The sequence below is a fragment of the Corythoichthys intestinalis genome, chromosome 9 (genome assembly GCF_030265065.1).
Source record: "Corythoichthys intestinalis isolate RoL2023-P3 chromosome 9, ASM3026506v1, whole genome shotgun sequence".
In the NCBI taxonomy this organism is placed as follows: Eukaryota; Metazoa; Chordata; class Actinopteri; order Syngnathiformes; family Syngnathidae; genus Corythoichthys; species Corythoichthys intestinalis.
Genome location: NC_080403.1, coordinates 47472782 through 47491008, shown reverse-complemented (window position 1 = coordinate 47491008; position 18227 = coordinate 47472782). Strand labels below are relative to the sequence as shown.

At 38.7% G+C, this 18227-nt stretch overlaps 1 protein-coding gene across 1 annotated transcript in view; it reads left to right on the top strand.

Moving 5' to 3' along the window:
- Positions 1-16554, top strand: part of vstm2l (V-set and transmembrane domain containing 2 like) — a 39043-nt gene extending 22489 nt beyond the window's left edge. Inside the window, exons 2-4 of the mRNA XM_057847113.1 lie at positions 10319-10485; positions 10675-10719; positions 13355-16554. Of these exons, the coding sequence (XP_057703096.1) occupies positions 10319-10485; positions 10675-10719; positions 13355-13612 (470 nt within the window). The 3' untranslated portion in view covers positions 13613-16554. The remainder of the gene's footprint in view (positions 1-10318; positions 10486-10674; positions 10720-13354) is intronic.
- The last annotated feature ends 1673 nt before the right edge of the window (positions 16555-18227 follow it).

Sequence of the window (18227 nt, the reverse complement as noted above, 5' to 3'; positions counted from 1 at the left end):
CTTTGTTAAGTACCCTTTGTTGGCAATTGGGAGGCCAAACATTTTCTCTAACTCTTCACAAGCTTTTCACACACTGTTGCTGGTATTTTGGCCCATTCCACCATGCAGATCTCCTCTAGAGCAGTGATGTTTTGGGGCTGTCGTTGGGCAACACGGACTTTCAACTCCCTCCACAGATTTTCTATGGGGTTGAGACCTGGAGACTGGCTAGGCCACTCCAGGACCTTGAAATGCTTCTTACGAAGCCACTCCTTTGTTGCCCTGCCTTTGTGTTTGGGATCATTGTCATGCTGAAAGACCCAGCCACGTCTCATCTTCAATGCCCTAGCTGATGGAAGGAGATTTTCACTCAAAATTTCTCGATACATGGCCCCATTCATTCTTTCCTTTACACAGATCAGTCGTCTTGGTCCCTTTGTAGAAAAACAGCCCCAAAACATGATGTTTCCACCCCCATGCTTCACAGTGGGTATGGTGTTCTTCAGATGCAATTCAGTATTCTTTCTCCTCCAAACACGAGAACCTGTGTTTCTACCAAAAAGTTCTATTTTGGTTTCATCTGACCATAACACATTCTCCCAGTCCTCTTCTGGATCATCCAAATGCTCTCTAGCGAACCGCAGACGTGCCTGGACGTATACTGGCTTCAGCAGGGGGACACGTCTGGCCGTGCAGGATTTGAGTCGCTGGCGGCGCATTGTGTTACTGATAGTAGCCTTTGTTACTGTGGTCCCAGCTCTCTGTAGGTCATTCACTAGGTCCCCCCGTGCGGTTCTGGGATTTTTGCTCACCGTTCTTGTTATCATTTTGACGCCACGGTGTGAGATCTTGCAGGGAGCCCCAGATCGAGGGAGATTATCAGTGGTCTTGTATGTCTTCCATTTTCTAATAATTGCTCCCACAGTTGATTTCTTTACACCAAGTGTTTTACCTATTGCAGTCTTCCCAGCCTGGTGCAGTTCTACAATTTTGTCTCTGGTGTCCTTCGATAGCTTTTTGGTCTTGGCCATAGTGGAGTTTGGAGTGTGACTGACTGAAGTTGTGGACGGGTGTCTTTTACATCGATAATGAGTTAAAACAGGTGCCATTAATACAGGTAATGAGTGGAGCCTCGTTAGACCTCGTTGAAAGAAGTTAGATCTCTTTGACAGCCAGAAATCTTGCTTGTTTGTAGGTGACCAAATACTTATTTTCCACTGTAATTTGGAAATAAATTCTTTAAAAATGATACAATGTGATTTTCAGTTTTTTTTTTTTTTTTCCACATTCTGTCTCTCATGGTTTAGGTTTACCCGTGTTAACAATTACAGGCCTCTCTAATCTTTTCAAGTAGGAGAACTTGCACAATTGGTGGTTGACTAAATACTTGTTTGCCCCATTGTATCTGTATGTAATATTACACACACAAAATGAAAGGCAACTGTCACTCAACACAACTGTCCACCTTCTGAGTGAGAGGCCTCACGGTTTCCGCCACTGTATATGTTCAAATACAGTATAACGAACTGGCACTCGAAATCCTGTTGCATTTTTAGCATTGAGACTAGGAATGACAGTAGAATCAAAATGTTTTACAGCGCAATAACTTCAAAGAAACTTCAATAAAATCCATCTGATTAATATTTCTATTAAAATAACTGAAATGGTTTTCTTATCATTTCAAACCATTGTACTATGAAAGCAATTTTCAGAAGTGGTATTTTCAGGTAAACTGAGTTAGTGTCGTTTTTAAAGCAACAATTTGCTGCAGCCCTTTCTGCATTAAAAGTATTCTTTGCTTATCTCTCTGCAGAGTAAAAAGTCACATTTAATCAAAATTCATTCAAATTAAACACGGCATACCGTCCACTTATGTCCGAAGCAACCCAAATTAATGAAACAGAAACACCGTGTCCATGCCTTTACGCAATGCAGGGATAATGCTTCAAAGTGGAGAAAGTCATTTCAACACAACCAGACTAACAAACTCGGCTGCAGACAAACCCTTGCAAAAAGCAATTAAGCTGCAGGAACTGAACTTTAAACAGCTTAACCAAATGTCGACAGAACAGAAAACAACAGCTCAATCAACAGCGGCTCAGTGAGACTAAGACCTTTTACAAGTGAAGACCAATACAAGACCTAGACAAGCCCAGACTGTGAGTAAATTAAGACCATAAATATTAGCTTTAAATTATTATTATTATTATTATTTTTTGTAATAGTAGAGTGATCCCTTGCTACTTCGCGCTTCAAACATCGCGCCCCTAGTCCAACTTTCCCTCCTGAAGCGAGAAGGGTCTGACCGCGGGCGCAGCCACATTACAAACCACACCTGCTGTTGGTTCAAAGGGTTTTGGGGAAAATAGGCCCTAGCCCAATTCTTTCCCCTAAACTTAACTAGACACAGGGGTATTGCGGATATTGAGATAACTAGATTGTAACCTTTGCTATGTGTGGAAGTCATTTTAGTTTTGTTTTTAGTTGATAAAATTGCGCCTGTTATTCCAATATTTCCCTTCTGTCTACTTTCGACACGTGAAGGTTTTAAAAGTGTTTCATCATTTAAAATGGACTCATTCCCTCCCAGCCATTTTTACCCGTGAAACCCCCTTTGCTCCCAGCCGTTCTACTGGATTTTGACTGATTTTGCAAGGCCCACAGAAAATTCAGTTCTATTTCTATATAAACATGGAACCCATCAAAGAAAGATTAGACTCTCTCCTTTCAGCAGGAAAAAAAAGTTCATATCTTTTTCCATTCTTTAGAAATCAGCATTAGAACATAGCTTAGTTTGAGCAATTTTCCAATTTCTGATGAAAACACAGAAATAGAGCTTTTTGTTAAAGCATACATTTCAAACATAACTTTGACTTTAACACAGCTATTTTTTGCTTTTGTGACATCCCAAACATCTGAATAATGTTTTCCTTCTACAAAATAACATAAACAACGAGACAAATAGAGCTTTGGTAGCAAAGTAAAAATGTATTTACACATAGCTAAACTATTGAACTGAGAGATGACGCTGTTGTGGCAGCGACAGCCGGGGTAACTATTCCCTCATCGCTGCCTGTCTCATCAAGATGGATTTTTTTGAGTCTTTTGTGGTGACCACTGACTTGTGGCGGAGTTCGCCTGGGGATTTGTGTGGGGCATGTTGTGTTCCTGGGGGGGAAGTGGTTTGGCCGTGCGCGTTTCCGGCTGAGTCGCGGGACACTGGAGGGTAGCGGAGGACGTGAGCGGCCGAGCACGGCGGCGCGGGCTCTGCTCGGCGAGCAGCACGGACTCAACGTTCGTCCGCTGCACTGGTGGTCCCGGTCGTTCTGCTCGGTCGTCCAACGCCTGGCATCCCGGGCTTCCTCCCGGTCGTCCTGCTCAGACTTCCCACACCTGGTGCCCTGGACGTTCATTCGGTCGTTTTCCGCCGGCGCCCCGGCCGTGCGGCCCTGCCGTTTGTTCCGTTGAATCGGGTTGCGGGTCTTACCAAATAAAACTGCCCTCCAGTGGCCAGTTTTATTGCTTTAAAATAGATTTTAAGCATTGTGCTTTGTAGCTAAGTTGCACCAGAACCTAGAGATGTCTCTTGTAAAAAAAAAAAAAAAATTAAAAGACGTATAAATGGGACACTGAAACAAATAAAAATATAACATATTTATGCGTTTTTGGGAGCAAATGAGTTAAAAGGTTCGCTAGGAAGGTTCACTACAACAGAGCCTTTCTGAGAAGTCTACTGCATTATGATGGCAGCTGTTTACTAGCGCCGGCGAGTCTGTCATTTTGCATCTACTTCTCTATAAATGTGCTAATGCCGCCAATCTGTGATTTTGCATCTAGTTCTATACACATGTGATATCTACCGTAGCATTATGTGGGTGTAGTTTGTAGAAACTGGGCGTTGTTTGTAGCGGCTGTCGGCCGCAATCAGGTATTTTTGCCTGAAACTTTTCTTTCTCACCAGGCAGCTGCAGCTTGTTAAAATTAACAATGAGTGACAAGAGAGCTTCTTTGAACTTGCCAGAGTCTAACTTTTCAAAGACGCCGCCTCGTTTAACTTGTTAAACATTGGCTGTAGTCCCTATGGCAACTCATTGTGTTGTGTTGTGTGCTGTTCAAAGCAGCATGAGTTGATTTGAGAGGACTCACTCAACGAAGCATTTAATAAAGAATTATGCTTTGGGGAAGAATATGGGAAAACATGTCTTATATGTATCTTTTTCCAATGCTAAATAAATAAATTAAACACACCAAAATACATTGAACACACAAAAAACACATTTTGTAAATAAGCTACACCTCTACTTCGAGGATTTACATCCCCATTTAACGCGAAAAACGAGGGATCACTGTAGTAGTTTAGTAGTAGAAGGTTAGTAGAACTTAAGATACAGTATTTTTTTGTTTTACCTACCCACCAAGCAGGATGAAAAAATTTCTGACATTATATTTTGACGTGTTATGGTATTTGACATGTCATGTTTTGATATTAACAGGATATCCAAAAAAGGTTGAAATATAGTGCAGTTATGATTGTTTCCTTTTTTTCGGTGTTGATAAAAAAATTCAATTGAATTGGAGAATCCAAGTGTCAATTTCCCATGTGAGTGATGTTCATTCATTCATTCATTCATTCATTCATACATACATTCATTCATTCCTCTTCCTTATCGCTTGTTCTCAAGATGGTCACGGGGGGGGGGGATGGCGTATTCCAGACAACTATAGGGAAGAAGCAGGGTACACCCTGAACTGGTAGCCAGCCAGTCCCAATGCACAATGAGATTAAAAAAAAAAAAGTGCTCACATTTATACCAAGGGAGAATTTTAGACTGATCAATCAGCCTCCAATGCATGTTTTGGGAGGAAACCAGAGTACCTAAAGAAAACCCACGCAGGCACGGGGAGAACATGCAAACTCCACAAAGGAAAGTCGGAGCCAGGTATTGAACCCTTCATCACAGAACTGTGAGACGGACATGCTATGAGCATAAGCGGATTTTAAGGGGGTGTCGGGGGGCCAGGCCCCCCCTGGTAGCCGAAAAGTGTCATTGCATGTAATTGTAACTGGAACAAAAATGAATGAAATGAACAAAAAAATATATTTTTAACATGGGTCAAAATTATTTTTCGAAAAGATCATGTGACTAGCACCTTAGACAGTCATTTGCTTTGCATATAATTTAAAAAATATATATTAGGGGAGGGCAATTTTATTTTTCAAACGTTTTTTTCTTTGATTGAAAATATTTTTCTTGATTGAAGCAACTTTTTTGGGGATTGAATGATTTAGACACAATTGTCCTTCCCCATAATATGACCCAAACACAAAAAGGATTGCTTCAATCAAAGAAAACTTTTTCAATTAAAAAAGTATGTGTTCAAATGTAAATTTTTCAATCTCACATATTTTTTCACATTCAAAAACTTTTTCTATGATTAAAATTTTTCCTTTTAGATTGAAGAGATTTTTCTTTTTGAAAATACATATTTTTTGAAGCATTTTATTTTTTGATTGAATAATAACGACAAAAATGTCATTATTCAAAATGTGGCCCAAACACAAATCAACATTACTTCAGTCAAAAAAAAAAAGTTTCTTCAATCAAAAAAAACAAAAAAACAAAAACAAAAACAAAGAAAAAAAGGTTTCACATGTTTTTTTTTTTTTTTGGGTTGGTTTTTTTTTTTGTTGAGTTTCAAATTTATTTTTGCATTCAAACACATTTTCATTTTGAATGAAGCGACTTTTTTTGGGGTTGAAAATACGTATATATTTTGATTGAAGAAACTTTTTTTTTTTTTTATTGAAGCATCTTTTTTTTTTTTTTTTGATTGAATAATTCAGATTTCAGATATCGTACAATACCAAACAGCACAAATAATGTTCAAAGCTATAAAAAATTTATTACCTTCAGAATATTCAACAGTTGTTTACAAACTACGAAAAAAGTTACAATTTACCGGGATATTGGGACTTCAAAGAACCCAGATTTCGGACGACAAGGAAAAGTTTTTGCATATCAGTATGTGGGGTGAGACTACTGAAGAAATTTTGTGTGGATTTAAAACAATGTATAAATATTGGACAATTTAGGAAACTGTATAAAGATATGATTTTCAAAAAATATAAGGATGATGGAAATATGGATAACAACTAGGGTGTTGTGGTTATTGGGATATGGGACGTTGCTTTCATTTATTCATTTATCTATGTTTTCTGGGCTGTTTAATGGACTGGGCTTTTGCAACATTTGTGTATAGGTCATATGCAGGGTTATATGGTGAGATTGTATATGTGTTAAACAAGAATGTATATACAAGAATGTATATATTTAAATGTAAGGAACTGAACTGATATGTCAGGACTTAAGGACAAGGGGTGGGAGTAAATAAGTTTTTACTTCTTCTCACTCCTTTTGGAATACTCATATTTTGTTTTTTTCATTTTTTTTCATTATTGTCACCGATTATCGGTACCTATGTATTAAGTATTCGAAATAAACGTGTTCAATCAACAATAATGACACAAATCTACCTCCATATGGCTCCGCCCAGGAGATACAATTTTTAAGCGGGGTAACTACATTGACACGACACTGGCGGGCGTATCATATTCAATGGATGACGATCTTGGTGAAAAGTATTGCCTAAGAAGCCTGATTTAATATTCCCCTCAAGTATGATGGGAAACAAAAAAAAACGCTCATTGTCAACTTATTATTATAAATATTGTAAGTTAACTTTATGGCTGACACTGCGTTTCGGGATCATCAACATGTTGTGCCCCCCCTGGCCCAAAAGTCAAACTCCACCTATGGCTATGAGTAATAATCTCAATGTATCGCTCAACTTCATTGAAATATAAACAGCTCAAATCAGTTCACCTTTATACTGTATTTGGTTTTAATTTCTTTTTAGACTATATGTGTCTAGTGTTCCCTCAACTTTCATTGTTTTTGGACTGCATCTATGTGGTACTCTCCATCTTTAACACTTTTTGACACTAAACTCGAGTCAGTTCACCTCTACTGCCTCCTCCCCTGACAAATGAGACCACCGGCAGTCCATGAGTTGCACAGCATCAAGGACATGACTCTGCAGGGTCAAGTAGTTCAAAAGATACCAAATCCCTTGTCAAGTTTTGCTTTTGGAATTTGTGAGCTACCTGGGACAAGCTTGTCACTGTGCATGCTCAAAGTCAAGTACAGAGGTTTGAGGTCTATGCACTCAGAAGTTGTACTCTGTTATCATGAGAGCGAGTACTTTCATATCCAAGAGCTGTTGATAGTGTCATGAGTTGCCTTATTCTTATAGGAGCTCATGCATTCTGTAGAAAATCAAGAATAAGTATGCCCTTCACAAAGTTTCTGGATGTGAAAATTGTCTTTGGGTGGTAGAAGCTCATCTATAAAAAGCTGGTCTTTATAACTATAGGGCCTGGGTGATTACACAAAGAAATAGCAACTGGTTGTTTACGTGTTACTCATCTTCATCCTGACTTCTACTGATATGCATTTTAAGTTACCTAATTCTTTTAATTAGAGATGTCCCGATCCGATCACGTGATCAGAAATCGGGCCGATTGCGCCATTTATCAGAGGATCGGAATCAGCATCTTATAAAATCAAAATATAATTATGTCATGTCATAATCTATCAATGATTTTTTTTTTTAGGTTTTTAATGGAATTTAGCAGCTTACAAACAGAAAAAAAAAAACGCATTTTTGGTCATTGTTTACATGGGCAATAATACAAGATGTTATTGATTCAGCAGTGAGGGTCACTCTGTTGTTGATGATGATGATGAAACTTTTTTATTTCGAGCATGCACACACAAAAGAAACAAAAAACATACAATATAATTCAACAAAAATAATTGCACTCGAAAGGAACTGGGAAGAAGAAAAAACTTATTTTATCCCACCCTTGATCTCATTGTCCAGCATCCTTACTTGTGGGATACTGCTGTCCACACAATGAAAACGAAGAAAAAGGAAAAACAGACAAAAACAACTAAACCAACAGACAACCAACTAATGTTGGCTCATTCACAATAATTTCAATATTTACACCAATTGACAAAAACAGCAACACACATTGTCAGCAAATGTAATTACATTGTGACCAGACCATATTTTTATGCAACGATGTAAATTTTGGGATATTTTGACACTGCTTGAAATGATTGTCTAAATTGTTCCAAAGTTCCACTCCACATACAGACACACGAAAACGTTTGCAAGTAGTTCGAAATCTTGGCAACATAAAATCTCTAGAGCCTCGCAGACTATGGATATTCTCACGAATCTTACAAAGGTTTTGTAAATTATGTGGCAGTAATTCATTTTTTGCTTTAAATGGCATTATAGCTGTATGATAGTTTATAAGATCTTTGATTTTTAATAGTTTTGAGTGAGCAAATAAACGGTGGGTGTGATCGAGAAATCCGACCTTATGAATGATTCGTACCGCACGTTTCTGCAATGTGACTAATGAATTGATGGTAGATTTGTGTTTCCCCACACTTCAATACAATACGTGAAATATGGGAGCACTAGAGAACAATACAAAGTGCGAAGTGCACTATCATCAAGATATGATTTCACTTTGTTTATTAGTGACAGGCTTTTGGAGATCTTGGTTTTGATGTGTCTGATGTGGGGTTTCCATGATAATTTAGTATCTACAATAACTCCTAGAAATTTGAATTCATTTACATTCCCGATTGGGACCCCGTCAATGTTTATTTGTAGTTCTGAGTTATATTTTAGGTTACTAAATATGATTACCTTTGTCTTATTTAATTTAAGTGATAATTTATTTATATCCATCCACCTCTTTAATTTACTCAATTCTTCATTTACGGTAGTTCCCAGTTCATGTTGGTTTTCACTACTATAGAATATGTTTGTGTCATCTGCAAAAAGTATAAATTTCAATAACTGAGATACAATATATACTGTATATCGTTGATATAAAAATTAAATAATTTTGGTCCCAAAACGGACCCCTGAGGGACCCCATGAGAGATACTGAGATATTCTGACGACCATTTCCCCATTTTCACATATTGTACTCTTCCTGTTAAATAACTTCTCAACCACTCCGCAGCAACCCCCCTGATACTATACAGATGTAGTTTCTTGAGTAAAATTGTGTGATCAAATGTATCAAAATCTTTCTTTAGATTTAATAAAAATTCCAACTGCATGTTTTTTTTTCATCCAATGCATTTGTGATTTCTTCTAGTGCATCTGTAATTGCAGTTCAAGGTAGGTCTGGGGGACTCAAATCTTAATCAATTTAACTGGATCTTGTATATGTTCATGATAAAGTGCTGTTATTTTTATTTTATTTTATTACTTTCTTTGAAGGGCCATTGTTTATCAACTCGTCTTCCTTCCTCTTCGAATCCATGTCCACTCTTTCTGGAAACTCCTCATCAGACTTGGCATAATTTACTGTTTGTACTCGCTTCCTACGGACTGGATGGTCTTCTGGCGTTCCACAACTTATTTTACCCCTGCCTTGTTGTTGTGATGCCATATTTTCAATATAATTGTGATCAAAATTGATTATTCCAGCAGAAAGATTATATAAAACTTTGTCGATCCAAGATGGCAGCCACTGATGGGAACTTCGAACTTCTGGGTCTAGGAAATTCAGGCACTTCTGGAGCTATTTTTTATTTGTGTGATTCAATAAACAGGCATTTCAATGAAGTTAAGTTTTGCATTATTCAATTTTTTAACTCCAATTTTTACACTTTTACTGCAAATGAATATCGGCTCTAAAAATTGGTTATCAGCACCTCTAACTATTAATAATCAGTATCGGTCCTGAAAAAATATTGGTCGATCTCTATTTTTTTACAATAATATTCAAACCTAATTTATATATATATATATTACGTTTTAAGGGCTGAAAAGTAGCAAAATAATCCAAACATTGCTAACAGATACAAAAATATATACGTTTTGTACTCTGCAACACTCCTGGAAAAAGCGGGAGAGGAAATATTGTAAGAAGTACAGTACTGTAACATGTTTGGATTTTGTTGTCTTTTTTGGTATCGGAAGATTCCCAAAATCAGGTGACTCGGGTGCAAAAATATGCAATCGGGACATCCCTACTTTTTTACTTTGCTGTTATCTTTTTTACATATTTGTGGGAAGTAACAATGTTGAAAGTTTGCAAGACCTGCCTTACCACCATTTTGTGACATCTGCAGGAGACAAAACCTTTCTGAAGGGTTCTCAACTACTTCCAATTTCTTTCTTGAATTTGTTTTGCTCCATGAACACTTTTTGGTTATTAATCATTCAAACGCTCTCCCAGCTCTCTTCACAGAGGTGCCCCACGACGTCACGACAAAGAGCGGCAAGGATGTAGAGATGGCGTGCTCCTTCCGCGGCGCAGGTTCTCCTTCTTCGCTGGAGATTCAATGGTGGTACAACAAGGAACACAGAGACTGGCCCAAGAAGCCTGCACATATCACAAATGATGTAAGAGACACTTTTGATTTTTGATTGTGTCTGATCACATCAATATTTAAACATGAGAAAAGGAAAATAAAATCGTAGAACAATTGTATGACAAAATTCTCTGAAAACACACATTTTGCACACGAATCATTCCTCAAGAGCAGTGTTGTTTTGCTGATTTGTAGCTTACTAACATTTTCTTCTGCGCAGGTTGTTCCTCAGCAAGAGCCCTTGAAAGACGCCACTAAAATTAGTGTAAGTGCAAAGCTATATTTTCTTACCAAATGGAGCCTTTCAGTTTAACAGTACACATTAAGTATTAAGCAGTAATTCATGCTGTGGCTTGTATTGATAATATTAACACCAACACTGGTATTAAAATTGATAGATATCAGTGTTTTGAGATTGATACGTATGCACAGCATCAGATTAATGGAAGAACAATGCCTACATCTTCTGTCCTTATGCAACATTACCACTTTCAGTCATGCGCTCAAGTCCAAACAGAAATTGTGCATTCTTGGCAGACTATATGTTTAATTTTGTAATAATATCAAAGATGCTAAGCATTTACTTAAGGCAACTACAGTGGGGCAAATAAGTACTTAGTCAACCACCAATTGTGCAAGTTCTCCCACTTGAAAATATTAGAGAGGCCTGTAATTGTCAACATGGGTAAACCTCAACCATGGGAGACAGAATGTGGGAAAAAAAACAGAAAAACAAATTGTTTGATTTTTAAAGAATTTATTTGCAAATCATGGTGGAAAATAAGTATATGGTCAATACCAAAAGTTCATCTCAATACTTTGTTATAAACCATTTGTTGGCAATAACGGAGGCCAAACGTTTTCTGTAACTCTTCACAAGCTTTCCACACACTGTTGCTGGTATTTTGGCCCATTCCTCCATGTAGCTCTCCTCTAGAACAGTGATATTTTTGGAGCTGTCGTTGGGCAACACTGACTTTGATCTCCCTCCACAGATTTTCTAGGGGGTTGAGATCTGGAGACTGGCTAGGCTTGCCTGGCTCTGCCAAACTGTTCTCCCTGTATTTTTCAAACACTGAGAGTATACTGTAGTCTGGGAACCAGCCCATTAACGGCCTCTTGAGCAGGTACAAAATCAATCGACAAATCAGATTCGTTTATTTGCGTGACGTGTTCTTAACGAGCAACGTCACTCTTGCGCGTCGAAAGTCGTCTCCGCAACAACACAGATGGTGAACAGGAGAGCCGAGAAGATGTTCCAATCTACGGTAAAATCAGTTTTAAATGACCAAAAACACATCGACACGAGTCATTGACAAGAGTCTGTCTCGCGCTAGCCATGGTGAATAAACTCCGTTCTCTTCGTATGTTTACTTCCGTGCGCAAGTCCCTTGTCCTTCTCTCGTCATTTTACTAACGTCACGTCTGCCCGTCGCTGATTGGTCCACTCCGCTGTCTGTTTGCTGTGGCTTGCGCCGCCCTGGAAATTATATCCGTGTGAATGGTGGCAATGGCTAGGCCACTCCAGGACCCTGAAATGCTTCTTACGAAGCCACTTCTTTGTTGCCGTGGCTGTGTGTTTGAGATCATTGTCATGCTGAAAGACCCAGCCACGTCTCATCTTCAATGCCCTTGCTGATGGAAGGAGATTTTCACTCAAAATCTCTCGATACATGGCCCCATTCATTCTTTCCTTTACACAGATCAGTCTTCCTGGTCCCTTTGTAGAAAAACAGCCCCAAAGCATGATGTTTCCACCCCCATGCTTCACAGTGGGTATGGTGTTCTTTGGATGCAATTCAGTATTCTTTCTCCTCCAAACACGAGAACCTGTGTTTCTACCAAAAAGTTCTATTTTGGTTTCATCTGACCATAACACATTCTCCCAGTCCTATTCTGGATCATAGAAATGTTCTCTGGCGAACCGCCGACGGGCCTGGACGTGTACTGGCTTCAGCAGGGGGACACATCTGGCAGTGCAGGATTTGAGTCCCTGGCGGTGCAGTGTGTTACTGATAGTACCCTTTGTTACTGTGGTCCCAACTCTCTGTAGGTCATTCACTAGGCCCCCCTGGTTCTGGGATTTTTACTCACCGTTCTTGTTATCATTTTGACACCACAGGGTGAGATCTTGCATGGATTCCCAGATCGAGGGAGATTATCAGTGGTCTTGTATGTCTTCCATTTTCTAATAATTGCTCCCACAGTTGATTTCTTTACACCAAGCGTTTCACCTATTGCAGATTCAGTCTTCCCAGCCTGGTGCAGGTCTACAATTTTGTCTCTGGTATCCTTCGACAGCTCTTTGGTCTTGGCCATAGTGGAGTTTGGAGTGTGACTGACTGAATTTGTGGACAGGTGTCTTTTATACTGATAATGAGTTAAAACAGGTGCCATTAATACAGGTAACGGGTGGAGCCTCGTTAGACCTCGTTAGAAGAACTTAGACCTCTTTGACAGCCAGAAATCTTGCTTGTTTGTAGGTGACCAAATACTTATTTTCCACTCTAATTTGGAAATAAATTATTTAAAAATCAAACTGTGATTTTCTGCTTTTTTTTCCCCACTTTCTGTCTCTCATGGTTGAGGTTTACCCATGTCGACAATTACAGGCCACTCTAATCTTTTCAAGTAGAACTTGCACAATTGGTGGTTGACTAAATACGTATTTGCCACAGTGTATATGACAAACGATTGGTAAGAGAAAGAGAAGGGAAAAGAGTTTGTTGTCAATATCTTTGTTCAAATGAGCCAAATAATGATAGCTTTATTTTCTTCCGGTCATTATTAAGAAACAACAGATTTTAGTCAATTGACAGATCAACAGTAACAATGGCAAAAACAAAATCAGCATGTGGTAAGTCATCATTTTTTAAGAGATGAATTTAATTTCTTCTTAGGTCGTGAAAGTAGCAGGCAGCAACATTTCACACAAACTTCGGCTGTCCAGTGTCAAGCCGTCAGACGAGGGCACCTACGAGTGTCGTGTCATCGACTTCAGCGGCTCTGTGGTGCAGCGCCATCACGTTTGGGCCTACCTCCATGTGGAGTCTAATCAAAGCACAGATGTCCACGGGTCAGGGCGTCAGTCAGACCAGATCAACAACCAGCACAGGAGTGAGAACGATGAAAAGAGGATGAGGTCGCATCCCTCCTGAGTGACTGCACTATAAGCCTACTGTCGAGAAAGAAGCCAGCTTGTTAGTGTGCATGTACATGACTGAGCAGGACAAGGAGATCATCATCATCCTCCCTGCAAGTGGAGGCAGTCTTCACAACTGGTTTACACTATTATTTATTTGTATACTAGGTAACAGTGCTGTAAAATTCCAGGAAAAATACATTATAATAACTCTTGTTCTATACTTTTGCTTGTTTTAAATGTTAACTGATGGATGTGGATTTTATGAGTAAAACCTGTACAGGTGATCATGACTAGCAATGAAACAGGATATCTGAAGATTGTTTTGAATGTGTTGCTAATTCTATATGTATAGTACATAAATGTAAATTCCATCCTGAATTGAAATGAATTATTCATCGGTTTTCGTTAGCAGGATCGCAGGTGAACTGAACTGAACTGAAGTGTACTTGGGATCTAAAGCGCTTTACACTCTTATTTGGTCAGACAGTCAGAGGGCACAGTGTTGTTTTCGTTAATGATGACTATAACGAAACTATTTCGTCGATCCACAATTTTTTTCATGATGACGAGACTGTAAAAAGCTAAAAAGGCGTCTAACAAGACGAATGCCAGTTTTCGTCTGACAAGACAAGATGAAAAATGCGCCATAGTTTCTGTCACATGTTCACAATGTGTGACATTTTATGTGTAGTTAGCCTGCATCGTAGCAGTGTCTGTATTACTGATGTAATGTGCTGCACCCCACCCCCCAGCTCTGTCCTCGCCAGTCTCCAGACTTGCTTGTTTTGAAAAACACACGATAAGATTTGTTTTCTTTTCTTGGCAAGAGAGAACATGCATTGTTGCTTTAGCCTGTAAAGGTCTGTGCTGAGTGATCATGACACACTAGATGTAACTCCTAGCATTAGAATATCATTCATCTACGCTTTAGCATTAAGCTAATGACAACGGTGAAAGTCCTCTTAAACCCTCGGACAACTTTTTTTTACATACAGTTCATGGCGTCCAGGTGGGTGTGTGATTAATTGTAAATAATGTACTGTTTTCCTGCTGAGTGTGTATTATTACCAAGTTGGCAGTGTTCTTGTAGACACTACAATATTTGCTTGTCTGTCAATAGTTAGAAACATTTATTTATTTTTAAAGTAAAACTTGTGAATTTTACAGATGAAAACAAATTTGAGTAAAAATCTACTAAAACTAGATGAAAACAAACACATTTTGAAATGACTAAAATATGACTAAGACTAATAAGTACTATCACCCAAAAGACTAAGACGACAATTAAAAGGACTGCCAAAAACAGCACTGATAGGCAGGGGCGCTGGAAGTCACTCACAGCAGAGGGGGGCTAAGGATCTTTTTCACTTTTTCCCATCCAAAAACAGCCCTTTCGGTCTAAATTTGTCATGCTCTCGCGTTTTCTACATACAAGGCGTGCATAATGGCAATACGCACGCACGCTGGATCGTTTACGTACTTTTACTATGCTACCACAAAGACAGCGTTCCATTTCACTTACTGTGTGTATTGGAGTTTTTGTATTGGAAGAAAACACACTCGTGTAATATAATGCAAATCCCCGCAGCTAGACGGTGCAATGACACACGAACACATTTGAAAGCTAAAACCGAAGTTTGTGGGCTCTTTAACACCTCATTTTCACAACACTAAAATAAATTCCACACGAAAATCCACAAATAACTGCGCTCTGCGCAGCAGCAGCTCAACAGCAACAATAACAATAATATGGCTACAGTGCAAGCATGTCTTACCTAAATGAAGACACCAAAGGACAATGATCTTGAGTTTCGACCTCGAATTAAAATTTCAAAAAATTTCGCTGTTTTTGTGCCATGTTATCGCCTCCTCTGTCATCACTTTTCCATTCCAATAGCGCCTTATGCAACGTGACCCGGTAGCAACAACAACAAAAAAAAACTACCAAATCACTCCCCTCCCAACACCAGGGGATGCTGCTGTACCCTCACCCAACTTCCCGCGCCACCGCTGAGAGTGCACTGCATACACAACCCCTAGCAAAAAGTATGGAATCAACAGTTTCGGACAAGCACTCACTAAGACATTTTATCATGTAGAACAAACTCAGATGAAAAGCTTGAAAAAAATACTGAATTACCGTAATTTTCGGACTATAAGCCGCTACTTTTTTCCCCTCATTTTGAATCCTGCGCCTTATAGTCCAGTGCGGCTTGTTTGCTGATTTATTTGGGTTAATTGGTAACACTTTAATGGCATCATAAAACTGCCATAAAACCGTCATAATTATGACATGACATTATCATGGGCATTAATGAATGCTTATGACAGATGTCATTAAGTGTCACTAATTCAATTTATGTCCAGCTCGGACCTTTTACATCCATTCAAAAATGAGATAATTTGCCGGATGAAACAAAATGATGTCTGCCTTAAGCATTCATTAATGCTCATGGCAGTGTTATGTCATAATTATGATGGTCTTATGAAAGTCTTATTGCACCACTGTCAAATAAAGTGGTAGCAAATTCCATAACTAGCAATTAATGAAACAACTAGAACAGTAACTGAAGAAAGTTAACTTAGAACATGCATTTTGACTGTTGTTTAAACATCTGTAGCACTGCAATGCAAGCTAGGAGGCATGTTGGACGACAACAGTGTTGACAGCAGTTGGCAGCAGAGGTTGAGCGTCTACCCCAAGAAAACAGTGATGGCCAAATGAAGCTTCTTGAAGCAATGAAGCTCTGCAGCCAATTGGTTCAAAGCTTCATGATGGTTAATTTGGTCTTACAACAGCCTTATGATACATTTTGTGGTGTAAATATCCCATAATACAGTGAGGACAGCTGCGGCTTATTGTCCAGTGGGGCTTATCTATGAACAAATGCTAGTTTTGGGTCAAATTTGGTGGATGGCAGCTTATAGTCAGGTGCGCCTTATAGTGCAAAAATTATGGGTAGTTCTAAAGTGCAACACTTTAGCATTCAGAAACACTAAAAGAAATGAATAAAAAACATTGTGGTGGTCAGTACATGTTACTTTTATAGAGCAAGTGCAGGGAAATATAAATGGAATCGCTCCATTCTAAGGGGAAAAAAATTGGAATCATGAGAAACAAACACAGAAATAACAATCAAAACACATCTCTAGTATTTAGTAGCACCACCTCGTGCTTTTATGACAGCTTGCAGTCTCTGAGGATTGGACTTGATGAGTATTTTTCATCAATGGTGACTCTTGACAAGGTGATGATGCTGGAACTTTGGTTTGGTGCTGTTCCAGTGAGATTTACAAAGATGACTGCCTGAAGATAACATCCAAATTCCCTCAGTCCTTGATGATATGGGGCTGCATGTCAGGCAAAGGCACTGGGGAGATGGCTGTGGTTAAATCTTCAATAAATGCACAAGTATACATTGAAATTTTAGACAGCTTTCTTATCCATTCAATTGAAAATGCGTTTGTAATTTTCCAAGATGACAATGCATCATGCCACAGAGGTAAAACTGTTAAAGCACTCCTTGGAGAAAAACTCATCCAGTCAATGTCATGGCCTGCAAATAGCCCAGATCTGAACCCTATTGAAAACCTGTGGTGAAAATTGAAAAAAATATGGTCCACAGCAAGGCTCCGACCTGCAACGATGATCTGGCAACTGCAATCAAAGAGAGTTGGCACCAAATTGATGAAGAATACTCATCAAGTCCATGCCTCGGAGACTGCAAGCTGTCATAAAAGCCAGAGGTGGTGCTACTAAATACCATAGATGTGTTTTAATTGGTATTTCTGTGTTTGTTTCTCATGATTCCATATTTTTTCCCCCTCAGAGTGGAGTGATTGCATTAATATTTCCCTGCACTTTCTCCATAAAAGTAACATTAACTGACCACCACAATATTTTTTATTCATTTCTTTTAGTGTTTCTGAATGATAAAGAGTTGCACTTTTGAACTAATTCATTATTTTTTCAAGCTTTTTTCAAGCTTTTTATTTTATTTGAGTTTGTTCTACATGATAAAATGTCTGAGTGAGTGCTAGTCCGAGACTGGTAATTCCATACTTTTTGCTAGGGGTTGTACAAACCTACGGTTAAGCCGAAATGTACACTCGTATTTACAAATTTTCAAACATACCTACTTACACACATACTTACATACTTTTGTAATGTCGGCGGTAGCTGGCAAACCCCAGGAAATCTGCACTCTAATAACAGGCTGGCCAAGATCCAAACCCAGCATCTCCGAGCTTTGAGGCATGCTTAACTACAGGTCACGTACTGCCTAAAAGAAAACTATATCATTTAATATAAAGATACTTCTTTCAATGAATTTACCTGTTTCCAGACAATTTATCGGTTTGCGGATGAATAGGTGACTGGAATGTTTTTGTTGTTGTTGTTTTTTTTTTAAGAGGGATAAAATGACTCATATTTAGTCACAACTGCAAAGTATTTTGGTGAAGGTGTTGCCCTTTAGATGTTCATCAAGTTTTAAAAGTTTGCACTTGGCAACAATGTGTCTTTTAATAGTTACTTTCGTCATTTTGTCCACCACAATCCAGTAAAAGTTTGTGTCAACCTGTATGCAAACTTAGCTTCCTGTCTTTCTGTACTCATTTCAAACAGA